The sequence below is a fragment of the Leptinotarsa decemlineata genome, unplaced genomic scaffold (assembly GCF_025532065.1).
Source record: "Leptinotarsa decemlineata unplaced genomic scaffold, Ldec_3_MD MMD2_tig00026336_RagTag_RagTag, whole genome shotgun sequence".
Classification (NCBI taxonomy): Eukaryota; Metazoa; Arthropoda; class Insecta; order Coleoptera; family Chrysomelidae; genus Leptinotarsa; species Leptinotarsa decemlineata.
Window position 1 is genome coordinate 887618 of NW_027412692.1, and position 26906 is coordinate 914523.

Here is a 26906-nt window from a genome sequence, read left to right on the forward strand (position 1 = left end):
CGTTCTGGTGTATACGATTAGAGTTTGCTTTTAATTTATATGTTCGTAGATAATATAATCAATGAGATTTCGTGTTTTTAGGACGTCACAGAGAACGGTTTGCATTTATCTGCCCTAGATAGCAGTGCCAGTGAATTTTGTAAGGACCTGACCTTTCTGGATAATATGAGTCCACGAACTTGTGACACAGTGCACATATTTTATGTCAGATCGCAGCAGACAGAAGCCGCGGATATAGTGAGCAATGTCTTGAATGAAAGTATCCTCTCAACTTATTTTTCAGAGTTCATTCATAGCCTAGGATGGCCGGTTGAAATCAGTAAACATCCAGGTATGTATGCAAATATTGTATGAGTGACTGTTTTCTTCTATTCTCTATAATTTTTCTTTTTACAATTATTATTCCTTTTGTAGTCCTTTTTTCAGTAGATTCAATGTTATTACTTCCTCGGATAATAACTATTCAAATATTATATAAAATTATTATAATAAATAAGTTAATTCAAAGCCACTAAAAACATTACATTTTTTATTTCTTTTGTGAGTAAAATGGAAGGTACAAATTCGTTACTCTTGACAAGAGAAAAAGATATAAAAATTAATTTGAAATCTTTTTCATTATTTTATTTTAACTAGAAAAATTATATTCAGAGGACAATAACAGACACCATTGCCTTAGAAAAAGGTGTGTTGAGATGTCTCTAGTCTATGAAACCAACTTTCTTTCTGTTGAAATCCCCACAGTTTTATTTTGAAAATTTGGGTTAATCCATGGACTTTTAATTAATGTCGAATGTCGTAGTGAATCTTCAAATTTTCAGAAAAACATTCTCTATTTTTTTTTATCTAATCAACTTATCCACTATGATTGAAGGATATCCGTTTTTTTTAGCTATTTTCATAGTAAACAAGTTTTTCCTTGACGTGGTATCTTAACCTTAATTGATATTCCTTATAACTAAAAGATCCAGGAATGATAGTTGTGAGTTTTATAAATTCAAAAAGAAAGCTCATTCAAGCAAAGACTTTTTTATAGGAACTATGTTTGTTTTTGGAATCAGTTTCTTTGTTCAGATTGCGAAAATATAACAATATAAGTGGTGTTCAATTTGAATGGATAATGAATATACTTCATATTATGTGTACATAAAAAACATTTGACATGAAAAATTTTGAATGTTTGTCCTGTTTTAGTCTTGAATCATAAATCACAAATTTTGAGATGTAAGTAAGGATTATGTTGGCCAAAATTCATAATAAAAAAAAAACTCATCAAAATACTCAGCATATTTTCATTACATTTGCATTAGGTTGGACTGGTCATACGTCTACTAGTTGGAGAGTGGCAGGAAGCACAGAACAGGGCACAACTCAAAAACAAAAATTGTACGATGGTTCAAGTCATGTCCTTTACTGGGCAGATGCTTGCTCTGAATTGGCTTTTGTTATTCCTTCTCAGTGGAAACCAAGTGATTCTTCTTTAGAACAGTCTAGTTTCAACACGAGCAGCCTCTCATGTAAGTTGGGTTTGCATTACAGCAAAATATATTAGTTCTACTGTTGTATTTGTACTATTGTATCAGTTGTATTTGATCTTGGAAATAGTACAGCAAGAATTCCCGAAATATGCTGGGATACAATAAATGAAAGGCAAAAAATGCGTTGAATTAGTTCATTCTCGAAGTGGAATAAAGATATCCTGTTGAATATGAAAAAACTTTGTCATCCCCATAAATGTATTGTCCTGTTTTTGAAAATAATTTGTGGCTATAGAACTTTAGTGTTACCTCATTGTCGAAATGGAAATTTCATATTTGAATGTGTACTTGTCTCATAGTAATAGACTCAAATCTGTTTTTCGTTGATGAATATGGTTGTTTGCCTGATAACTTGGTGGAAAAAGGTATAATTCAATTGCTTTGATGATCGAATATTCATTTTTCAAATTTACCGTCATTCCCAGTTTATATACATCTCATCACCATTCGATTTATTCTCAGCATGGAGTGATAGAAGCTGGTCAGATAAGCGAGCCCTGAGTCTTGATTTGGATAAACAACCGGTGCCCCCAAAAAGAACAGTCCATAGATCTAATTTGCACCCTCATACTAATACAAAAATTATGGTGGTTTGGCTTGAAAGTTTCGAGGATCATCTCAATTTTCCCATAGGTGAGTTTGTCTTTGGATGTGGCGAGAACCTAACAAATTAAAATTCTGACTTATCGATTGCACATTATTGTCAAGTAATTCTTGAATTATACAGGGGATTTGTTGAATTGCATGAATACCGGCCTAGAAAGAGATCAGATTCCAAAAACTAGTGACGTCTTGGTGATATTTTTACATCTCCTTTCTACGGGTTTGTTGAGGATCCATTTACAAGGACCAACAGGGCGAGTAAGTTTAGCTTCTCCTCTGGTTGACGGTATGGTAGTTAGCAGAAGGGCTTTGGGACCTTTGGTGAGACACACTGCATTAAATATGGCACGAAGGAAGAGACTTGATTCTGATAGGTGAGTTTAATCATCGTAATGATGCAAGAAGCAAAGATTAAACTGATATCAAAATTATTTTTGACCACTGTTAATAATTTGTGAAATAAGAAAGTGCGGATGTATAAGGAGAATGCCCACTTGCCCACACTCTGTTCTTCTACTTAACCACGGTCTTGAAATATAACGTAACTAAGGCTAGAACTAAGACTCAAAAGAACTTATAAAACATAATAAGATTAACAATGTAGCAAGGAAAAAAGGAAAGTCTCACTTGAAACGTGATTTTTTTTTCAGTTATCAACCACCACATCTACGTAGGAGATTGAAGATTCAGGAAATTGTTCAAAAATATAAAAGGGAAATGACCAAACCAGAGTTGCTTACATATTTATTCACTAGTACATAATTTGTTATATTTATTTATTTATACTAATGTTGTAACTCAAATTGTATTTATTTATTCATGACTATAATAAATGTTGATTTAAGGCAAAGTTGATTTGTTACTGAATAAATTCCTGATGTTCTGTGATTATAAAATGATCATACACATTAACAATCATAACTATGCAATTCTTTTGAACAGTCTTATTCTAGACTTGTTGAGCAGAAGAGAATGGCCTTATTACATGCCTGGAACTTCTCGAAAGGGTTCACTTACATGTGCCAAAGAGAACTTTGAGAAATAATGACCTGTTTCACTTTTCTTTCCATTATGCAAACTATGGAATGTACTCTACTATTGATTATTCATTCAGAATGTTGAATAAAAAACCTACATCTAGAGATCACAGGTATATGCCTGTAAACATCCAAATTCCTTCTGAGAGGGACTTGAAAATTAATTATATAACAAATGTGAAGTACTTTCACTCATTTTTACACATGCTCGAGTTCACTTCAAGTCTTACTTTTACATTATTAAAGTTTAATTTTTAAATTGTATATAAATATTTATTATATTTGATACTTGAACTATTATAAAAGGGGTAATCCTGTGTAATAAATAAATAAATCTAATTTGTCATTATCGTCTATCAGATATATCTGGAAACCGCTTTGTTTGGACTGAATTGAAATAAAGTTGTCAGGCATTGCATTGCAGCTAACCTACAAATGTTCACTAATTATGGTACAAACATTTTCAATAAGTCACTAATCATACTTAAGTTTGAAAGCAAATTTAATGCACTGATTTCTATGGTTATTCATTATTTAAAAGTTTCTTGAAGGTCGACGTTCAGCTAGCATCACAGATGGCAGTATCAGGAACTGTTCATACTCCTGCTTCGTAAGCTAGCTCTGTAGTATTTTTGGTTACATCGTGGTGCTCCAGAAGTTATTTTGGTTAGCTTTAGCAATAAAAGATATGGGGTTCTCCTCTACACAGATCAAATTCCATTATTGTTTGATCCTTACTCCATTGGTTTATCAGACCATGAAGCCATTTTGTGTAATTTATCATTCGAGAGAAACGTCAACAAAAAGTATTTACGACGAGGAAGACTTTTCAGTAAACACAACTATAATAAATTTGCCCAACTTTGTGAAGAGTCTGACTGGAATAAAGTCCTACATTTTGAGGACCCCCTGAGTGAATTCCATAAATTACTATCTTTGAATTTCAATTGTGCATTTCCCATTCGAAATTTAAAAAACAAAACCAAAAAACCTTGGATTACAAAAGGTATAAAAGTATCTGCAAAAAATATGCGAGCACTGCATCACATTCGAAAACATGGAAATATCGATAATACTGATTTCATGAACTATTTTAGTAAGTATAGGAATATATATAGAAAAGTAATTACAAATACCAAAAATATGTATTACTTCAACAGAATTGAATACTCCAAGAATAAACAAAAAGAAACATGGAATATTATCAATGAATTGAGAGGAAAGCATATGACCGAGTCAATAAAACTAACTCTTAACTCAGATGAATTGAACTCATTTTATTGTTCTGTGGCAAGTAAACTAGCTGAAAAAATCATTGTGAAAAACGACCCAATGTCGTACTTGAAAAATATTACAGTAACTTCTACTTTCTTCTTCGCACCTACGGATATCTATGAAATAAAAGAAATGTTTGGTGAAATCAAAAATAAAAATTCGGTGGGGTGGGATGCCATTTCCTTAAAAATTCTGATAACTCTTCCTGAAAGGGCTTTGAGTGTGTTGGCGGAGGCAATAAATTTCTCATTCTCTAAAGGTATGTTTCCATCGTGTCTGAAAATTGCCACAATCATTCCTCTACATAAAGGAGGCGATCTTGACAACCCAGCTAATTTTAGGCCAATTGCTCTGCTACCCGTCTTGTCTAAAAACGAGTAATATCCTTCCTCGAGAAAAACAAGGTGATAAATTTATTCCAATTTGGCTTTCAGTCTTCAAAAGGTACACAAGACGCCATATTTTCACTCATGGAAAACCTGTACACCAATCTGAATGACAGAGAATCTGCGGCGGCCATGTTTTGTGACCTAACCAAAGCCTTCGATTGTGTAGACCACATGCTGCTTCTTCGCAAGCTGGAAGTTTATGGATTTAGAGGATCGGCATTACTTTGGTTTGAGACGTACCTTTTTCATCGGCGGCAGAATGTTCTATTAGATGGAATTTCATCAGAGGAACGCTTCATTGACAGTGGGGTTCCACAAGGTTCCGTTTTGGGACCGGTGTTGTTTCTCATTTATATCAATGACTTGGTCCATGTTAACATAAGTGGTAAATTCACATGTTTCGCTGACGACATCACTATCCTCTGGCATAGCAATACAGCCTCCAATTTACTTGATCAAATCATCGTCGACATAAGAACGGTTAAAGAGTGGTGTGATTCCAATCTCTTATCATTGAACATCGATAAAACAAAGGTGATCACGTTTAGATGTAACATAGGGGAAGTACACTTGGAAAATGTAAAAATTGAAAATTTGGAGAAAAACAAATTTTTAGGGCTCTTCATTGATGAAAATCTAAAATTTGATTTCCATGTCGACTACTTATGTAAAAGACTAGCAGCAGGATGTCATGCAGTGAGAGTTGTTGCAAGAGAGTTAGACACTACTATCACAAGATCAGTTTATTTTGCACAAATTGAATCCTATTTACGTTATGGAATTTGTTTCTGGGGAAATTGTGCAAAATTTCATTTCAATATGGTATTCTCTCTACAAAAAAGAGCCATCAGATATTTATGCAAGGCTAGCTACAGGGATTCATGCCGCCCATTATTTGCAAAAAATTCTGAACTTAGTATGTCTTTTTATTTTGTCTTATCCACAAAAAATATAAAAATCAATTTAGGAACACCGCAACTTATAGTACATGTCAGTCTTACTCCGTTTCCCTTCCCACACCTTCTCTAGCCCTTACACAAAATTCTATTATTTTCAATAGCAAGAAGTTATTTAACCACCTTCCCATTAATTTAAGGCGAGAATATATAATGGAAAGAAATTCAGAAAGAAAGTGAAAGAATACCTTGTTGGGAGGCCTTATTATAGTGTGGACGAATTCTACCAAGGCTCTATCGAATAATTGACATGTAGCTTTGTGTAAACAAGTTATTGAAACCAACACAAAATGGCTATCAATGTTCATTATGTAGAATTATATATTTACGTTTACTTAATATTTATAAATTCATGTACTTATATTTGTAGCTGTTCAGCTGGACTTAATATTGTTCTGTCCATATACTCTGCTCCGGTGTTTAAGCATTATTTTATAGTTTATATTTGTTAATTGTCCCTTATACATGTTTTACTTTACTAGACTTTGCCAATAAGATGTTTATATCTTGGGTAATAAAGCATATTTTGATTTGATTGTGCATCCAGACACTTAGTTTGCATGATTTTTTCAAAATATTAATTCTGAGTAGGGAAATTAAGTTGGTTACAGTCAATGTCACTCAGGGGGGAGAGCGATTTTTTCATAAGTGAAATGCAACATGTAACACTTGAAGAATTGATGATAGTGTTTCCTGTTTCCACCTTTCTTGATATTAAATAATTCAAGTTATTTTCCACACTTGATTTTATAAAATCAGATGTAGAATCAATTGAGTCGCTGTTATCAAAAAAAAGTGACAAACTGTTTTGGGCAGTGACAATGGAATGAAAGATATAGTTGTTGAAATTGTTATAATTCTAGGAGTAACTAGAGGATTACAAGGAATTTATGATTTTTCGTTTTCTCATCGATTCTAACCAGTCACTGAGCTGTTCATGGGGTTTCTTGGGATAAGGCAGATAGTAATGTTCAGGAGGTGTTCCTTCTTCAAGTCTTACGAAATAATGGATATGGAAATATCTAATGATGCCAAATCTCATTCGAGCATGCCTTCGCATTCCTTTTATAACCACTCCTTTCCCAACAAAAGATTCAGCTAGAACAAAAAATAGAAATGTCTAAAGTTGATACTATACTATATTTTGTACACATTTAGTGAAGCTGTCAATGTGAATTCATGCAAGCCAATTCAAAGATGTATCAGTCTTAAGTAGCAATTTTCAAGTTTGTTACTACTTTGAACTTACAGCTCTTCTACATAGAAATTATGAGTAAGTATTTATGATAAAAACAGATTTGTTTATTGAAATGAATAAAGGAATAGTTCATTATAAATATATGTATATTCTTGCATGCATTTTCCACTGAATTAATAATCCAACTACAAACAGCTTATTAAAACTTGCGAACTAATACTGGTGCATGAATAAACCCTAACGAACAACTTAAAAAAACTCTTAATGATGAATAGAAACTAGAAAGTTACATATTGCAATAAAAACATATTGACATCACACAAACCTATTAGATTAGTCAGAAAAAAGGTGTTAATAGTTAAATACAACATAATAAAAAAAAGAATTAGAGATTCTGGCATAGAATATATCCAAAACAAGTGCTGTTCCCAAACACCAGGAGTGAAATACTCTTTTTGATATGAAAACTTTTGAAGATATTTGGTAAAATACGCTTCGGGAAGAGTGTTGCACTTCTGGTGTTTGGGACCAGTACTGGTTTTAGAAATACAAGATACATTGAGAATAAGAGTCTAAACATTTTAAAATTCACCCAAACTATGAAAGGTACGATAAGCTAAAAATGTATTCAACAGTAGATTGAATATGTAACCAAACTTATGTAATTGGAAGACTGTTAAGCAATTTCCAGAGGTGAAATTGGAAGATATATCTATTTTATTTCGCATGTTGTATGAAATTGTGTTAGCATTTTTTGGAAAAGTTCGTTAATTTTCTTTAATGTACAGTACCAGAAATATATAAACACTTTTTAGTCAAAATTGTGGCTTTTTTGAATAGGTTTAGAAGTTCTGGTCAGACGAAATATTTTAGCTCAAATCAAAATAAATTTACTTGTTGGTATCATGTGAAAAGTTGATGTTAGAACATTTTTTCATGAAGAAAACATCTTTTGATAAGAGGGTTGCAATTAACACTCTGTTGTAACATCTCTTCATATTACCAAGAATTACCTAAGAATATTTTGTGGGAATTGAGGGATACTAGAAAAATTATGAAAACTTGCATATCTGTTAAGTTCTTGCGACTTAAATCCGTGGCTTACAACTTGATACTGATGAATAGATTCATCTCAAAGCATACCATTTCTCCAAAATTAGAAATAATTCACTGTCATACTAACCGACCCACATATTACTGGGAAACTCTACATTATGTTCTTTCACAGCAATTTCCTTAGCTTCTTCCAGCACTTCTCTGATATCCTTGGCCCCCTTTTTCAGAACAAACTTCAGTTGTCTGATAGCTTCATCAACTGGCATCCCTCTTATAAAACTGGCTATGTACCACATTTTCCAGGGACTGTATTTAATATTTGTTCTTTGATGGCAAACATACTAAAAAATAAAATCGTTCAATATTGCTTATTAAAAGAATGTATGTACAAAAGAGGATAAATAGTTTCTCTAAAAGAATGTGTATTTACAGCAGGTCTTGGTTCTTCATTTGGGGATTGGGGAGGGTATATTTTATCATTATATTTAAGCCACTTTTTTGTAGCTTCTTGCTCGTCTGCCCAGGCTGAAACGATGCCCGTGGTATGAATTTTTTGAAACTGTTTGGTTGTGGGTAGAAATAGTTTATCAGAGAGTCTCCAACATGCTTTTGTTAGTGCCATATTCATAATTTATAAAAAATTATTTTTTGCAATCATTTCAACATAACCCCGACTCTCTTCTTCTTATTTCTTCGTGGAATTACAGTTTTAAGGTTACCACCATACCACTGCGAATTAAACCCAATATAATTAATCTGGGCGCAAGTAAAAGGATATGTGGCACGAGAAAACAGAACATTTAAATTAGTGGACGTGCAACATCACCTACAAGAAGCTATTCGAACTGTTTCTGCAGAAGACTGGAAGAAATGCATGCAGCATGTTTTAAAATGGAGCAAAAAATGTGGGACGTAGACAACCGTATTGAACACAATATTGAACCAATCATAATTCACTTTGATGATAGCGGTAGCAACAGTTACGAATCTGAGGTTGAAGATTAGACGAAAATTTATACATTTACATTTATATTATATTCTATTATCAGAAATTTGTAATTTGTATTTTGTAGTACCCCTGACGATGAGTTTAAGTTACTCGAATACTCGAAAGCTTGAGAATAGTTATAAAGAGTTCACTTATCAATTGCTGCAACCCAATAGTGAAAAAAAATTATATATATATATATATATATATATATATATATATATATATATATATATATATATATATATATATATATATATACATGCTGAACTGGTTTTTCCGGGTATTTGATCCGTGTATATGATATTATCTCTAATTTCACCGACGTTTCGACAAAATCTCATTTGTCATTATCAAGGTGTGCTGTTACGTGTTCAGAAGTTTGTTGACCTTGCTCAAATCACTTCTTACTATAATGGTAAAATGGTATTCGTTACGTGTTCAGAGATAGAGTAGTCCATAAACCCTCTACTACCTACTATTTAAATGTTGTTGAGTTTTACCTGCGTTCTTCTTCTTCTCAGTTGACCTCATCTCCCCGTTAAGGTATTGAATATGAAATCTGAAGTTTTCACGGATAGGAATATGCTGAACTGGTTTTTTCGGGTATTTGATCCGTGTATATGATATTATCTCTAATTTCACCGACGTTTCGACAAAATCTCATTTGTCATTATCAAGGTGTGCTGAGCAAGGTCAACAAACTTCTGAACACGTAACAGCACACCTTGATAATGACAAATGAGATTTTGTCGAAACGTCGGTGAAATTAGAGATAATATCATTTACACGGATCAAATACCCGGAAAAACCAGTTCAGCATATTCCTATCCGTGAAAACTTCAGATTTCATATATATATATATTGTGTTTTTTATTAATATTGTTAATTTATTTGGTACCTACTATAATTACCACGATTATTACTCCGTTTTCATAAGGCCCACCTAATGACTACAACGATTAGGTAAATTACGATATTGCAAAGTTTTAATGAAATAAATAAAAAATGTGTATGAATATTTTAACTAATTGTACTAAGAATTTTTCTTTCATTCTTAACCCTCTCAAAAATTAATAAGCACGCCCTCGATTTGCTGTCAACTGGGCTTACTTCTACTCTCAATCATTATTGGTTTTAGCATAGTATAAGGAATTCTCAGACAACTTTTGTTAAATTAACAAATTCAATACTTCACAGAAATGTCAATACAAAATGTCATTTTAACAATTCTTTGATTTCCTTGAGAGGTAGCACCGCCACCTTGCGACAGTACTCCTCTCAAATAGACTTGGTAGAGCTAACAAAATATCAGGCTAGGCGTTGATTTGTGTAAAACGTAATTATTGATAACATTAATTTCACCATGAAGTAACAGTTCAGAAAAAAGATTATCATTGCATTCACATTAGTGCAAGCTTTAAGTGAAAGCTTTGACATGGATTGAATTCAATGCAAAAACTGCTCCTATACCCTATATGAGTATAGTTCAACTTAGTGAATGAAAGGCACAAGAATTTTTGATACAACATTCAAATTTATTTCACTTGTATTAAGCACCCATGGTTGTCAAGATTCGAAAATATTTTTTCGATTTCATAAAATAGGTATTGTGGAATAAAATATAGTCCAGAGAAGTTTTTTTTATATGAAGGAATGCTGTTTCAAAATATACTTTTATCAGTTATTTCATTATGACGAGATAAAAGAGAAATATCTAGTATCAAATGTATGAGTTAGGAACATGAATAGAAGAGAAAACTATAAAATGTTGAGTTTTCAGGACTAGGTATCAAGAAAAAAAAACGAATCAAATAAATCATGATTTAATCAATAACAGTTGAAATAAATTAAACAAAGACTGCTCATATAAAATGACTTACAAGTTATAAACATGGAAAAACATTTTACAGCACCATTGAAAAGGAATATGAGTCTTAATAATAATTATCCTATTTTCATATTGATGGTACTGTGAAATTGATGAATATTGCTCTACCTATTTTGACCAAAAAATAATGAGAACTTGGCAGTTGTGTTCTACCGACCTTTGACCTTTTGCCAGTTATTGAATTTTTGATAGGCAGCATTCAGTAGCTGATTCAAGTGTTTGGTCAGGTGATGGGAGAGCGGGGACAATTCTCTCATTAATTTATCCTAAAAACAAGAAAGAAAAATTATGACTCATCATTACAACTTATTATGAGTACTTACCTCGAATGGCTTTAATTTGGCAGTGTGGAATCTATTTAATGCTTCATGCATCTTAACAAGTTTGACTTCTGAGTTGCTCGATGTGGGGGGAAAACAATGCCAGAAATGGTGTAACAGTTCACAAAGAGCAAGATACAGATTCCTTACCTCCTTTTCTATATCTGCAGGTACTAATTCTGAAAAATAGTGTTGAGTCACTAAACTTGAACAGAATTTGAGCATAACATTTTTTTGATTCTTCATTAACAACAGAAGAAAATAAATTTAAATTAAATAATTTTTGGAACTTCTATTGGTAACGAAAGCTCTTTAAAAATGGGCAGAACTTGGCTAGCAACCTTGAAAAAAATCAAATCAAATCAAATTTATTTAAATTTTTCAGTACAAATGTGTGAAATTTAGTCATTAACATATGACAAAACCACTACAAATGGGTGAAATACACCTAGGCATCAGAATGCCTGTTTGTGCTGTTTCATTCCACTCATAGTTGGAATATCCTTTAACAGTACATGCTTACATAATTCAAACAAAAATTATTTATTTTTTATTGTCAATTTAGAACAAAAGAAACATAAAAGTGACAGTAAATCAAAATTTGATTGAAATTACAATGGGGGTGAATACGTCAAATATTTTAGAATTTTTTTAAATATACTTTTTGATAGCAGATTTGAATTTTTCAATTTTTGATATTGTTTCAAGCTCCATATGAAGCTGGTTATATAATTTTGGCCCGAAAAAAAAGACGAATCTTTGCGTATGGGATTTTCGGTAATGGGGGGTTCTAACATTTTGATTATCAGTAAATCTAGTTTTTTTGAAAGTTGTCGTTGTATATTTTTTTGAATTTGAAAACATCCAAATCAAACACTGGTAGCAGTAGTGTGCTCTAACATTCAGTAATTTGGTTTCTTCATACAGTTTTTGGGTTGAAAATCGTTTACCTTTCTTTAATATTATTTTTAATAAGGAATTCTGCATGGCTTGTAGAGGCTTTATCAAAGTATTAAAAATTCTCCTCCATACAGTATGTTAAGTTGTAGAAAACAGATGATGATTGTTGTTTTTAGGAAAGAAAATTTTTGGCTTTCTACTACTCCAAAGAAGTAACTTTTTAGTTACTCCTTTGCATGATCTACACATCTATGTATAGAGTTACTTCTTTTAAAATTGATTGCTTCCTTCCTTTCTATGGAAGATTCCCACATTTTTTTGTATCAAGATGGACTAGTAGAAAGACGAAAGACTTTCCCAAAAATTAGTCACTCCTGAAAATATAACCCTTGCAATTTTAATGATTGTATTCAAATAAAAATATAATTTGCTGCCGAACTACTGTTTGGATGGAAATCTAAAATACAAACTATTTCTCTCTAGTATTAAGAACAGTTTCTTGGATATAATAATCAAAATGTTCTATGTAACTTCTTAAATAAGACTAGTAAATGCACTTCAGAACTTTGATAACACTTGTTGATCATTTTCATATTTATTACATTTTTGCTTATCTAATTTTCAACTAATCTCAGTATAAGCATTAGTTTTCAAAAAAAATCACTGTTAACTTTTCTACAATTTTTTTTCTGCGATTCATTACTTTCTAAGTTCACTTCTTTATGGTCCAATTTCTCAACATGAGATTCATAGTGGATCACTTCTTCAACTCCTTTTCTCAATGAAGCAAATTGCAAATGAGTATGTAAGGCAAAAAAATCAGAAAAAAATGCATGCATCAATAGTCACCACAGTCTCACAAACCTGTTTTCATTGTAATTAGTAGACAAAAAACACATACCTCAAAACTGGCCCTGTAATGTCTTGAGGAATAAAATATACAAATGAAAAACACACAGAAAAAGAGTTGAAGTGATTAAAAAATCCCTGAGAAAATGATTATATTCATCCACAAATATTTTATTATTTTGAACTTTGTATAGAGACGGAGAAGTTAAAAGTCGAACCCTTTATTTTTTTTAAAATTTTTCGGCAAGTGTGATCCACCACCTTCAACTAACACAAAAACTATTTACCAGCTAACGATTGTTCCTGAAACCCTCTCATCAGAGCACCGCCCGGTGATAGTTCTCCTAAGGCTCCCACTGCCGCAGCGGGGCTCACTAAATTATTAGATGGATGTCTCTTTCCCCACTGTTTTGTTTCTTGAGCCACTCCTCTCAAAACTGCAGATGCCTCATTTGCATTCCAATATTCTGTGGCAGAATCAGGCATGGGGCCATGTAAATACCTTTCGACCTGAACAGGGTTTTTGGAGTAAGCAATATTTAATTTTCTCGAAATGAATACACATAGAATAAGGAATCTCTTTAATGAGAAAACTAATCATGAAATTTACCTTTGATAAACTCAAAGGAACGCCCTTCTGAATAGTACTTTCACTGGTATCTTCTAAATCATCATAAGTTATCTTTTCTAATATCCTTTGTCTTTTGCTAACTGAACCATCGTCCCTTACTTTGGCACCAGGCTTTAGACCATTTGTACTGGAAGTTTTTGGATCTAATCCATTTTCTTGCACAGGAGTATCACTGCCTTGGTTTTTAGATGATTTTAATACCTGAAAAAAATGATTTTTGAAAGCATTTAGAAATTTGAACTGCTTCACAGAGGTTTAAAGTTGATATTAATGTATTGGGGCCACATTTATAGGTTCAGTGTGAACTCTAGATTGAAAATAGTGATGGTTTGTGGGTTCCGGTTAGAGCTAATATAGAGTTTGAACTATGAAATCCTATTATTAGAGTAAACGATGATATGATATGACGATATGTAAAACAGTTGAATTTCAGATTGTAGTTAAGTTTGTGCAGGTGAATATAAATTGATATGATGTTTTGTTTATTTTTCAACATATTGAAATAATAAAAGACTTTGGTAATATATTTGGAGAGCTCCTGTCTGCTGACAAAGAAGTTTTACAAATCCAAATGGCAAGATATGGGAAATATCTCATATTTTGTTTGAAAACTATTTGAAGATTTATCTGCGGTGCTCATGGATACTGCACTAGCATTATCATCCCGTAATTGAGAAGCGCGATCAATGAGTACAGTCAGTATTTTGAAACCCGTTTAGCAACAGAACTGTTGTTCTTAGAAATTTGAAGCCACTGTTATTTTTTTTTAACAAAATATTTATACTGCTAATCTAAGATTTATTCGAAAAGAAATCTTCAATAGTACAACACCGGAAATTCAAATTTACCTTCAGTTTGGCAAAGAGAATTTAAATGAAAAATGCTGCAAATAATTCGGCAATATGTTCTGAAAATTGATTAAATTTCTGTTGTGAAATTGTAATTGTATTTTTGGTGAGAATTAATAGAGTAAATAGCCCATAATCAGATAGATAACAATGATTTCATATACTCACCATTATTGAATGCTGATTGAATCTTTTTATCATAGCCTGGCTAACTGTACCCGTATTAGTTGATGACTGTTCAGTAGCAATACCAAAACCCTCATCAAAAGTTTTGTCTTCAAACTCTGTCAAGTTTACCAAGGGATCCTTAACACCACTTTGTATGTCTTTTTTCATTTCCTGATCATCTATTTTACCACATTCTGTGAATATGTCTTTGCTTTCGGCATATTTTCGATCTCTGAAAAAAAAGGCTTATAAGGTTTGGTGGTTTGACGATAGTACTGTCACGAAGTGTCCTGGCGATGTACTGAATCTATTGGAGCCTCTGGAGACACCCTACACTTTGTTTCATGAGAGAGAGGAATGCGCCACTGGAATCAATGAAGTCGCCCCGGAGCGCCAACTAATTTTCATTCTAGTTTTTATTTTTATTGTTGTTTTATAATTTCACAAATAAAGTTTTTCTGTAGTTGATTTATCAACTCTCTGTAGTCAATTTTTACTAAGATAATTCTAATATAGTATTTAGAGAAAAATATCAATAAGACACAACCCAAAGCCTTCGATTCAACAAAAATAGTAATATATTTAATTTCATTCCACTCAATGATAAGTTGCATAACTTTTCCATAAGAGTTCTTATTCCAATACTTTTTGCCTACAGGGTATACGAAAAGTTCCGAAATGATCAAACCTCTGTTGTCAGTAATACACTATTTTTCAATTATGATATCTAAATTGTCTAAATAATAAATTCGTTCAGTTTATTCCAACGGTGTGCTAAATTTTATGCTTTCTTCATGTAGTGGTGTCCCACAGTGTTCCATTGAAATAAAAAAAAATACATTTCCAACTGAATCTGAAGTAGCTAAAGATTGGCATTGTGATCGGCCACTTTTAGCATACACTGTATGGTATTGTTTGAACCACATATACTAGAAATATGAATATGCTACCTATGAAAATAGTGTGATTGGAAAAATTTTGTCCAAAACTGAGATTCTGATAACTTCGAGGGAACATTATCAATATACTTTTTCTTCACAGCTGGATATGTCTTAAATATACACTCAATTATATCGGGAGTGATGTTATATTTGAGCCCATTACAGCCATCAGTCTGAGGTTTTATGTCAGCCAGAAATGCACCAGAAACTCCTGAAACAGTAAAACAGTGATCAACTAGATTTGCTTGAAACAGTCAACCACTTTATGAAAATTTATTATCAATATCATCATTGTCATATCAAAATGTCAACTGTATTTGAAAAAAATATTGTTGTGATACACTATATAGTCAAACTGTAGTATGTTACCAGCTGAAAGATTTGAAAATATGGAATCATCCATGTGATAAGTTGAAGTTTACATGTTTCTGATACAAAAAAGGAAAGGAATATTCACTACATTCAACATTTTGATGTAACACTGATGTATTTTCATGATTTTTTTCCAAAAAATATTGCTGATCATTTCAGAGACCAATAATTCAATCTTATATTACTAACCTATCTCCTGGGGTTGCTGTTTCTGTTTTTGAGTATACTGTTGAGCATGCTGTGACCAGAACTCTTCGGAAGATACAACTTCGGTTATGACTAAATCTTTGTACAATTGTAGCAAGGCAGGGTTACTGGATAGCAGTTTATTTTTTTCTTCTAATTCTTTGTCTACCTGTTGGAAACATAATTAGGATGGTAATTTGATTTTCATTTTGGAGACTTGCAGACACAATGATGCAAGCCTTTAGTCAAAGATATTTTCGTTTCTTGAAATTGTTTATCGATATTTCAAATATATTTCAATCCAAGAAACTCATTACAACTTTGACATTTTAATTGAAAAGAGTATATTTATTGGAGAGATTTATTTTTGGGAAAGAAAGATTTTGGCTTTCTACTTTTCCATCTTCAAATATTGAATTCTGAAAACAAGAATAAATAAATAGGGACTTTCATTTACATCTAGGTAGGGAAGATGGTTAGTCTAGAACTCTCATTATATCCACTAAATTTTGGAAACAAAGATAAGTATTTTCAATGAAGTTAAGGAGTTTCTAATTATTTTCTCATTATGCTTGGTATAGATCGAGAACAAGATTTGGAACAATTTTCAAAGTATTCTTTTAAAACCTCTCATTTTTGAACTCATTTTTAGTAGAAGCAAACTCACAGAATTCTCAAAAACATAATACCAATCTTTGCTATATCAATATAGTTTGAAAAAGTAATTAAATTTCCTTAGTTCATTTTATAATTTTACAATTTAAAGATAAATGAATTGGTTGTTACTGATCACTTTTGGAAGTTAAGTAGGTATAGATATTTTAGTCCATATCCAGATAAATTTCTGTTTGAAGAGACATAATATAATGTTATTGAAATTTCAATAAAACGTTTGTGAAACTTTCATTGTGTATTTGTATTCAAATTGTAACTCTAATATTTGTACAATTATCATAAATACATATGAAATTATTAGATGTAATTTATACTTTGCTCTGAGGAACTCTATGCTGCAACATGCTGAGTTCCCTTTCCTAACTGGCCTTATTTCGCGGGAGATGTGTGTTTAGTATATAAGTATGAATTTTGTGTTTGTGCAATATGTGAAAACACAACTAAGGTGATAATAAAAATGAAAAAAACTAATCACAACTTGTTTCATATTAGGTTAACATGAGGTTTTCAGCTCATTGTCACGTGATTCCGGACAAATATTTCAAGGCAGTTTATGTGCCTGTCTACTAATCACCGTTTTCAATTACTTTGTAGACTAAAGAATAGCACCAAAAAATGTAAGTACATGACGATAGATATCTGATAAGTAATAGCACGGTCAGATCTATTGAAACGTACTACACCAAAAAGAAATAGATAGAATGATCCTACAAGAGCATGTTTTGTCTTCAACTCTCTACTCTCCATCGATAAGAAAAATAAAAAAAAATGTATTGAAGTGAGTCTAGACTGATATATATCCTCGACATGCACTGTAGACCACAATTCTTCACATTTTTCATCTGACTTTGCAGTACTAGTCTATCAAATATAAAACAATACCACAGATCTCAGGTAAATTCTCACCTTTCTTTTGAACTTCGGGAGAAGGCTTTGTAACATTTCTTTGATTTTATCTCTATCGGCCAATTGAGCTTCAAGCCCGTTTTTGTTTGTAAAATGAAATGTGGAAGAAACCCCATTATGAAGGACAACTTGTAACTGGACTTTAGCTTTTCCTTCGGGAGAAATCTTTTGAGCTAAAAAATATAACACACATTCAAAAATGGTTAAAACTTGTATAGTAAAATGCTCACACTTTATATCTGCATATGGATGTGATACAACTACAGTGTCCTTGTTTTCTACCATCCAAATCAATCTCTGGTCCATGAGAAACAGTGACCCATCACCTTTTTTATAACGTACATGGGGTACTTGTAAAAGAACGTCTTCCATGGACGTAGACATGTTTTAAAAATATAATTTTTATGTTAGAAAATGAAAATTATTTTTGGATAGGTACTTATAGAAAATTAAGGACCCTTGACTACTTCCAAAACAAAACCTTTAAGTTGTTTCACTCATAACCTTATTCTCGCTATTTACTTCTTCTTTTTTAGGTTGACACTTGATTGTTGATTGTTATGGCCAATATCTGAAAGAATCGTTATACATGCTGAAAATCTATGGAGGGTGGGAGTACGAAGGTCAAGTGCACTCTCCATGTAGCCGTTTTATTCCCAAAATAAAGGTATTGAATAATGTGGTCAGGATGATCCCGATCTACTGGAAGGTGATATGAGCGAATGTAGTTAATCGAATCACCTTAAATGAAAGATTAAGCGAAAATTATCAACTCCAGAAATTGAAAGACATTGAAAATACTTTTTGAATATTGCAGGTACACGATGGAAGTTTGAATCATACACTAACTTTCACACCTCTGTATGTATACCATGGAGAATGACCATGTGAGGTGTTTTAGATCCAATGTTATTTTATGAAATTAAAGGTTGTTTCGGATTTTCATTATCTATTCATTCGTTTCATGAACGTTTGATTGTTTGTATATACAATCTAAAGATCTATCTAGAATAATTCAACAATTTGATTATCGTTAATAACTGAAGAAGGGAAATATTTTACTTACAGGAATTTCTTTATTATTTAGATTCCGTGTTCTTTATGGCTATCAAAGAGCCCTTCAAAATGCAAGTAACTACAGGAGCAGCACATTTTGTGTACCCTTTCGAATTTTGGATATAAGAAAGAGATTTTGAGAGACTATTTTTATTGAATTGTGTAAAAAATGCAAATTATTTTAGCACATTGATACAGAATTTAATGATAAATGCATGCAATAATATCATATACTGGGCAGAATCATTGCTGATATTGAAGAAACCAAATCTTTAGTGAAGGTAATAATGTGAAAATTGTTTTATTATCTTGCATATGTTACGAGTCAGTGTTCAAATAATGACTAACAATATTGAACAGTTTGCTTTATGCCTGATATATTTGAAGGAGAATAAGGTCCACAAGTTATTTTTGATGTTAGTCCTTGTGAAGTACACTGAACCAGAGATACGTGATCGAAACTTCGAGATATCTTATGAGAATGGAGTATGGGGACCAAAACTTATTGAAATATTCTGAAACGTTGTCGAGAAATGCTATATATGGTCGAATGATCCAAGTAAATATTATCGCAAGAATAAATATGTTTCTATCTTGAAATCTATTTTACCGTTAATCAGCTGTCACTTCCCTATGCTCGAAAATCCTCAGAAGTAAAAACTTGTACGTTCTAAAAATTAACGAGTGATAAAATCTATAAAACTCGTCATCGCTGGAGACAACTTTTACGATTATGTCTTAGTTTTCTTCAAATTGGAGAAAATATATTTGGAAGCGGATCCAAATACCTTGCAGCAACAAATTTCTCCCCGAACTAGAGTCCTGGCTATGGCTTTATGTGCTTCAACGTTTTTTCTTGTAGTAATTCACTTCTAAAAATATTCTGTACTCTACCTATGGGTACTTACTGCAAGTCCCGAACGATCATTTTTAACTTTGAAACTTCTTGAATCGTATTCAGGAAATACAATGATGGAGGATTGACTATTTTATATATATGTACTTCAATTCCCCAGACCATATCTCAGAATACTTCACTCAGAAAAAACGTGGAATAGATTTCGGAATATAACTTGTTTCCAATTCTTGGTCATATTTGTCCCCCTCCAAACCGAAACACACTCCGAATACGCCTCTCTCGTAATCTAAAAATGGTTTAACAAAACGAAACCGGTCGTAGCGAGTAAAAAATTTAGTAGAAATTAAAAAAAATTCTTATATGGGTCTCGTAATTTCTATCAGTTGATCTTATTTTCTTAAATTGCAGTCTTCTCATCACATTTGAAAGAAATTATTTAGAAATGTTATATTCCACTCATATCCAGCTGAATTATCACATTTTAACACTTTTATTGAATTTTCTGGTAGTATATCAATTATCTCATTGACGCAGCCGGGGAGGTATATCGAAATTAAGCCCCATCCCCCTCCCATAGGCACGAAGTGAAACAAATGTTTCAGAAAAATACTATTCACTAAATATTGAATAAACATAGATCCTATTCTACAAATTATTGATAGGTAAATGGTTTTTTCCATTTAGATTCGTTTAAAAAAATCTGTTTAAAATATGTTTTTCCGTTAACCAGCTGTCGCACCCCTACGAACGACAATCCTCAGAAGTCGAAACTTGTGCGAGCTAAGGATTAACGAGGTTTTACCTTTTAACGCGTGATTCCTAACATATATTGTCTAATATATTTACCTTCAACTGTATACTTGGTAAAATAAATGAAATTAAAGATAATAGTTTTTTATTATTCATCTTGAATGACATCACTCATTGGTAAAATTCGGTTTTCGCTTCTCTATAAATGCTGCCATTCCTTCCTTCTGGTCTTTGGTTGCAAATGTCCCATGGAACATTCTTTTCTCGAAATGAAGTCCTTCTTTGAGTGTTGTTTCGAATGCTATGTTTACACACTCTTTGGCTATCATATTGGTTATCTGGGAGTTACTTGCTATTTTCTCCCCTAATTTTATAGATTCCTCCAGAAGTTTATCTACTGGAAAAACTTTGCTCACTAATCCCATTTGTTGGGCTTCTTGGGCAGAAATGGGGTTTCCTGGTTTAAAAAGGAAAATACATTTTAATATGTTCAAATAACCGTCATATTGATAGAATTCTACATAGACATAGAGCTGATAAAACTAGATAGGTTTATATGCATGATGATAATGAGAAACAGTAGTTACTTTGATAATGTTTCGTGTTTGCAATACATATTACTATATAATCGCGAAGTTGACTAAGAATAGTGAAATCCAAAAGTGCAGCCTTGCCCTAAAGGCGGTAATAAAAAAAACTTGATAATATTATGAAATATGTCACCACTATCTCAAATACCTTAACTTAATGGCTGATTACCTGTGAGAACCATTTCCATAGCCTTGGATTTTCCTACAAATCTTGGCAATCGTTGAGTCCCTCCAGCTCCAGGAATTATTCCTAGAAGTATTTCAGGTTGACCAAATTTGGCTTTTTCGCCGGCGTAAATGATATCACACATCATGGCAAGTTCGCACCCACCGCCGAACTGTACATAAAATGAATCCAATTAGATATTCCAGAATACTATAAAAGATGTAGCAGAACTACTTCCGCCTTTATCGTAAGGGCCTAAGGAACCCCCCGACCTCACGGTGGTCCCGAATGGCAGAGAAAATTTACTTATAAATTTACCAAAAATGAGCGCCATAACTTTCGAGTTAAAATAACTCTTTGACTATAAATTATACAAAAATACGTGTTTAACAATATACAAACTTGTAAAAGGTTAAGTGCTATAAAGTTAAATTTAACGGGAGTGAAAAAATGTTGATTCAATTATTAGAAAAAATATTCAACAAATTAAAAAAAATCAAATAAATAAAAACTTGTTTTGCATAATTTCTATTCAGAACATTCAACAAAAAACACTTTTTATTTACATTTGAAAACGAGAGGAATTTGGCAACATTGAGCTCAGTTTAATACTACGAAGTTCGAAAAAATTATGCGAGTGGCGAGTTGCCAGTATAAGTTTAATTGTATTTGAATTAGAAATACAAACTTATATCTCATGTTAAATAGGCTGTTAGCGGTGAATTGGCGCCGTGATAGTGCGCCTGACCCAACCTCGACCAGATGTTTTTCTCGAGAGAATTTATCTACCTTAGTTGAAGTTGGGATGATTCTGTAAAGTAACATGGCTGACGGACTGCGAATAGCCATGATGCTCCCTAGGTGGCTCGGGGAGTTATTAATTTTGCCTACACGAGGCTAATTACCAATGTAATCGATGCCGATGACACCAAGATAAAAAAATTAGTCTGTTTTGCTTGTTTTTACCTTTTCTGTTTGTGTTGCAAGTAAACAATTAGTCGTTATATCACTCTTTTCGACGCTCGTTTTATCAACTAAGTTGACGTTTACATTATTTACGAAAAGATTGAGGGCACATAAGTCAACATTTTGATGTTGCTAATTGCTTTTGATCATATGTTTCCATACGATCTGAACTTGTCGGATGTTTGTCATAACCTCAAATTCACATGAAATATGACTATCCATCTCTGTACAGTGCTGCTCCAAGACAAAAAAATTTTGTACGAAAATGACAGATGAAAATGTATGATTTTCGCTATAATTGTATAGCATCAATGGTCGCCAACACTGTCATCAGAATAATTGACAAGTGACAGCTTCCCGCATGATGCAAAGATGGAATAAAGCGATAAGGGCATGCGCAGACACTCCATCAGATATGAATATTTTGAAGTGGTTATTGCAAATATATTTATTTGATTCGTATTTGCATTAATATTAATTGAAAATTCTGCATTCACTAATCTAGCTTCAGCTTATATTATGTATCAAATCAAATGACAACACAAAGTTTCCTAAAACAAACATCATGAGGGGTGAGGTGAACTACCAATTACCATTCATAAATATTTATTTGAAATTCGTCTTTTCTCTTTTCTTACTGTGGATTCATTTTTCTTTCAGCGTCAGCGGTTTTCGATAGATTTGACTGATCTGAAAATTAAGTGCTCTGTGATCGTGATCTATGAGTTCTATGACGGACAAGCGGGACAAGCCTATCATAATGAGACGGAAGACAGAGGTAGACAGATTACTCGACTATCGAAGGACAAAGTGATTGAAATTTGTAAATATATAATCGTGGCTTCGTTCGAATCAATGCAAAACCAAATGAAGTCAAAATGTATGCTTTTCGTCAATGTGGTATGCATGTACGAAAAAATATTGAATTGTATAGCAATTCGTACAATTGTATAGCCAGGAGCAGCCCTGTCTCTGTATCTTTGTTGCCTTTCCTGTAGCTATGACCTCTTTTCAAATACTGCATGTATTTGAATCAACCAGTGTTGACACTGTTGACATGTCATTAAATTTTACGATGCTGCTGACGACCTGTCGGTCGACAAAATCTAATTAATTTCTGATTTTCATATATAGGAAATTACTCGCGACGAATTTTCCAAATGGAAGACGTTGCACAAATGCCTTATGGTTTTACTTCAACTACTACCTGCACGGCATTAGTTGGGTTAGTTGTGTACCCGTTATTATCGATAACGGGTACACAGTGTTATGCATTCAAGTTCATCATAATTTTCTGATAAATATATTTCATTGGAAGAATACATCCCATGCGAAAGTTACCCCATATGGAGTCGATACTTACAGCATACCCGTTCACAGCTGCAATGATTGGTTTAGTTGTTTGAGTAATTCTGGACCATTCACCCATAAAATTTGGTTTGAAACATTGGGTGTAGATTGTCGATGCGTTTTCTCTGATATCTGCTCCTGCTGCAAAAGATTTCTCGTTTCCGGTCAATATGATAGCGCCAATGGAGGAGTCAACTTCAAACTGATCCAAAGCCTTGGATACTTCCAATAGTAAGGCAGTGTTCAGAGCATTAAGAACTTTAGGTCTGTGGAGTTCAATAATACCAATATTATTACTAGCACCTGCCTTGGAGATCCTTATATTCTCAAAGTCATCTGAAAAAGTTTTGATTTCTTTAAACCAGATCAGTACCTTGGATTGATGGACATATCTTAAGAAGGGTACACTTATAACTATCTGAAGTAATATTAATTTTTTTGTTGACAAATATTAGTGCTACATTTGTCTGGGGCACCTTAATAAGTAATTTATTTATAAAATCAACAACTCCATTGAAATACTGTAAAATGAAAGCTGAAACATTTATTATATTTAGATGTTACAGAACATCGCCCTTTACGAAGACACCATCTATGAATCTACATAAAACTCAGAACTTATTTTTGTAAGATTGGTTGACTATATTTTTATGCTTGCCCATGATAAATATATCAAATAAAAGACATGCTGTAGGGGTCGATCATGCAACAATGACGTATTGAACGAAATTATTAGACTAAGAAACAAGTCCAGCGTTAACTGAAAAATGAATTTATTGTAGAAAACATTTTAAAAAACAAGTTTTTATTTACATAAATAAATTTTGAAATAAATCCAACTCTACTGAATGCTGGAAATGGAACATCTGGCGAAGAATAAATATAAAACAGGCACTGCTCACACTCTTCTGGATGTGCGTTTCACCAAACAATTTGACGTCTTAAGGTGATGACGTAAATTAGTTCATAACTCTAAAACTGTATTATTCATAAACAACAGGATAAAGAATAGACGTGAAAGTGCACCCTGTTAGATATAAATAGGATAGGTTCAAAGTTGGAATTAGCTGTATAAACTCGACGTGAAGACTCGAAAAATTATGTGACTCCATAGGAGTTTGCATCCCACGTCCGTTCCACGATTGTACTTCTCAAAACAACAGGGAGGCTGTGGACTTCTGAGTTTGGAGTGTCTACATGGCATAATGGTACTGAATGGAGCCTGAAAAGACATAAGTTCGGATTCCTTTCTCTGCAAGGTCCGCGACCTTGAGAGCCAGGAATAAAGACATTTCTCTTTAAGGCAGCTGCTCGGTTGGAACACGTCCAGCAGAAGGCCCATATAAAAGTCGGAGAGATATCTTCATTCTGACAATAAAATGGTGAGCCGATGCATGGGATCTTTAACAACAATCGAATCATCAAAGCATCTGACCTTCGGTTTCCTCAGGTCAAGTGGGCTGAAGTCGACGAGTTCATCATGGCCTATCTCCGTAGAAAAACATATTCCAAAATATATTCCAAAAGTGTAGCAAAGTAGACCCATTCTATGGTATGCACGGACTACAAGTCACTTCCAGTATCTCATAATTTATGTAAAAAATACAACCTGATATCAACTCTAAATAATAATGTTTTCGTAACATTTTAGATAATAGATTACAGATAACATTTAACTTTTTGATGTTCGTTAATATTCGAGATTGAAATTTCAATGTTGCTAACAAATTATTAAGCAGAGTGTATTATAAACAGTTGACAAATTATCACTCAAAAATATTTTATTCAAGTTACACTTTACAGTTCACAAAACCGCAACAAATGTTCCATTATACGATAGCTCAGACATATTAACACGCGGTTTTGTAAATTGTTCAGTGAAAATCTCACAATAAAGTCACTCGAATGAATTATTATGGATTTTTATCAAGTATCGGCTAATTCCATCACATATCAAAAATATTTTGTTTTGATTACCAAATCATGCTTGGCATCATATATTGGAACTTCTATGGTGCTAACAAAGTTCACAAGGATTAGTTGATATTATCACTTGAAAGTATTTAGTTTTGGACAGGTTTTATTGAGTTTTTTCTCAAATCAAAAAGGCATTCAATAGGTTATATCAGAAGGAAAACACGGTGTTTTAAACTGATTTACTGTTTATTTTTAGGAATATTTTTACTATACCATTCAACTTCTGTTTACCGTTAATAAGGGATATACGAATCCTTCTATCAGAAGTGATTATCAGGGAAATGTTACCTCATGTTATCTTTCGTTTCAACTTCAACTTGAAAAAAGTTGAAGTTGAAAATTAATGTCTCTTTGGAAATCTATACTAGTCACTTTTGTTGTGTGAACAAATGTTTTATCGAAAAAATGTTTTTGAAGGCTACAAACTGTGCATATTTCACCCACGTAATGTTTGTTACTGACATAAATAAAAATGAAAATAAGAATGATAGAAATTAAAAATGTAAGCAGAATCGAAAAGAAAAATTAAGAGATGTTTCATGAAACTCAACAAATAAGTCTAAAGAACGTTTGATGCAAAATTAAATTTCATTTATGCCATACGAAAAATTCGCGGAGACTAGCAGTTATTAATTACCCTTCTAGTAAATATTTTAATAAAAAACACCCTGCGTTCAATTCTAAAAATTAGTTGAATGTAATCTCATTAGATGTAACGTTCTGTCGGTCGACTATACATTCCCAAATTGTTGAGGTTAAGTTCAAAATAATTTCGTTTTCAATAGTAATGTAATATAGCAAAGAATATGCAAAATTGTAATTTCGGTACTTACCTATAGCAGAACTGAAGGATCGAATTTTCATTTTGTGGAAAACATCGTGATTACGTTTGAGGTTGGATTGTATACCAGAGTATAACATTTTTCCCAAAGTTCGGCTTGCCATGATAAAATCAGCGCTCAGTATTATTGAATTGGGTACGATTTCGAAAAATATGCCTAATAAAAGTAATCAACTGATTCGTTTGTTCATACTGGCTCAAAAACGTGTTTGTTGAAGTTAACTCTTATCATACAGCAGTGGCGTACCAAATTGAGAGTGTGAGTCTGGTTTTTAACAATATGGTAGTGCACCAAATGAACTCCTTTTCTTACGTTTGATTATTATGCTTCTAAGTATAAACAAATTATGTGAAAAATGAGAAATTAATCTTTCTATGATTTTAACACATTTATAAAAGTGGTAAAAAACATAAAAAGTTTCATTTATCATTTTTCACCTCATAGAAACGGCAACATCCATCAATAAGAATGATGTGAACATACAAACAATAAATAAGTTTACTAGTTAGTTGTTTTCACTGTTATATTATTAAATAAAAAATTACATAATATCCATTCCAGATATTCAAAAAATCGTATTTAATAAAAAAAGCCTTAAGTAAACATATTTACTTAAGGCGTTA

At 32.5% G+C, this 26906-nt stretch overlaps 4 protein-coding genes and 1 long non-coding RNA gene across 9 annotated transcripts in view; 2 read left to right on the forward strand and 3 right to left on the reverse strand.

The window, feature by feature from the left end:
• Nucleotides 1-2991, forward strand: part of LOC111505473 (ral GTPase-activating protein subunit beta) — a 32824-nt gene extending 29833 nt beyond the window's left edge. For all 5 annotated transcript variants that reach the window (XM_074183351.1, XM_074183353.1, XM_074183352.1 and 2 more), the window contains 5 exons: nucleotides 82-331; nucleotides 1311-1517; nucleotides 2001-2171; nucleotides 2266-2515; nucleotides 2792-2991. In XM_074183351.1, the coding sequence (XP_074039452.1) occupies nucleotides 82-331; nucleotides 1311-1517; nucleotides 2001-2171; nucleotides 2266-2515; nucleotides 2792-2903 (990 nt within the window). In that variant the 3' untranslated portion in view covers nucleotides 2904-2991. The remainder of the gene's footprint in view (nucleotides 1-81; nucleotides 332-1310; nucleotides 1518-2000; nucleotides 2172-2265; nucleotides 2516-2791) is intronic.
• A 3646-nt stretch (nucleotides 2992-6637) lies between these two features.
• mRpL22 (mitochondrial ribosomal protein L22) lies at nucleotides 6638-8751 on the reverse strand. The gene is made up of 3 exons (XM_023160339.2): nucleotides 8483-8751; nucleotides 8180-8393; nucleotides 6638-6896 (listed from the first exon to the last, which is right to left on the reverse strand). Exons 1-3 carry the CDS (start codon nucleotides 8678-8680, stop codon nucleotides 6676-6678), a joined length of 633 nt encoding a protein of 210 aa, XP_023016107.1. The 5' UTR covers nucleotides 8681-8751; the 3' UTR covers nucleotides 6638-6675.
• LOC141485808 (uncharacterized) lies at nucleotides 6892-18824 on the forward strand. The gene is made up of 3 exons (XR_012467477.1): nucleotides 6892-7071; nucleotides 18264-18394; nucleotides 18545-18824. It is a non-coding gene; the product is annotated as an uncharacterized lncRNA (long non-coding RNA).
• Tfb1 (Transcription factor B1) lies at nucleotides 10851-18247 on the reverse strand. The gene is made up of 9 exons (XM_023160328.2): nucleotides 17958-18247; nucleotides 17728-17900; nucleotides 16150-16315; nucleotides 15598-15799; nucleotides 14648-14879; nucleotides 13611-13832; nucleotides 13288-13510; nucleotides 11255-11430; nucleotides 10851-11197 (listed from the first exon to the last, which is right to left on the reverse strand). The coding sequence occupies exons 1-9, from the start codon at nucleotides 18109-18111 to the stop codon at nucleotides 11081-11083; spliced, it is 1665 nt and encodes a 554-aa protein (XP_023016096.1). The 5' UTR covers nucleotides 18112-18247; the 3' UTR covers nucleotides 10851-11080.
• Nucleotides 18825-20520: 1696 nt separating the features above from the next.
• Nucleotides 20521-26520, reverse strand: LOC111505520 (enoyl-CoA hydratase, mitochondrial). Its single transcript, XM_023160349.2, has 4 exons — nucleotides 26275-26520; nucleotides 23478-23800; nucleotides 21152-21320; nucleotides 20521-20849 (listed from the first exon to the last, which is right to left on the reverse strand). The coding sequence occupies exons 1-4, from the start codon at nucleotides 26384-26386 to the stop codon at nucleotides 20560-20562; spliced, it is 894 nt and encodes a 297-aa protein (XP_023016117.1). The 5' UTR covers nucleotides 26387-26520; the 3' UTR covers nucleotides 20521-20559.
• Between the last annotated feature and the right edge of the window lie 386 nt (nucleotides 26521-26906).

Coding starts and splice junctions, on each gene's coding strand:
- Tfb1 (XM_023160328.2), bottom strand. CDS start 18,111: ATGTCTACGTCCATGGAAGACGTTCTTTTACAAGTACCCCATGTACGT. Junction 14,880..15,597: donor CAATCACACTATTTTCATAG/GTAGCATATTCA, acceptor CTTTTTTTTCAG/AGATCGAAAATATGCCGAAA. Junction 11,198..11,254: donor CCAAATTAAAGCCATTCGAG/GTAAGTACTCAT, acceptor TCTTGTTTTTAG/GATAAATTAATGAGAGAATT.
- mRpL22 (XM_023160339.2), bottom strand. CDS start 8,680: ATGAATATGGCACTAACAAAAGCATGTTGGAGACTCTCTGATAAACTA. Junction 8,394..8,482: donor ATGAAGAACCAAGACCTGCT/GTAAATACACAT, acceptor TTTATTTTTTAG/TATGTTTGCCATCAAAGAAC. Junction 6,897..8,179: donor TCCCAGTAATATGTGGGTCG/GTTAGTATGACA, acceptor TTTTTGTTCTAG/CTGAATCTTTTGTTGGGAAA.
- LOC111505520 (XM_023160349.2), bottom strand. CDS start 26,386: ATGGCAAGCCGAACTTTGGGAAAAATGTTATACTCTGGTATACAATCC. Junction 21,321..23,477: donor CAGCTGTGAACGGGTATGCT/GTAAGTATCGAC, acceptor TTTTATGTACAG/TTCGGCGGTGGGTGCGAACT. Junction 20,850..21,151: donor TATGGAAATGGTTCTCACAG/GTAATCAGCCAT, acceptor TTTTTAAACCAG/GAAACCCCATTTCTGCCCAA.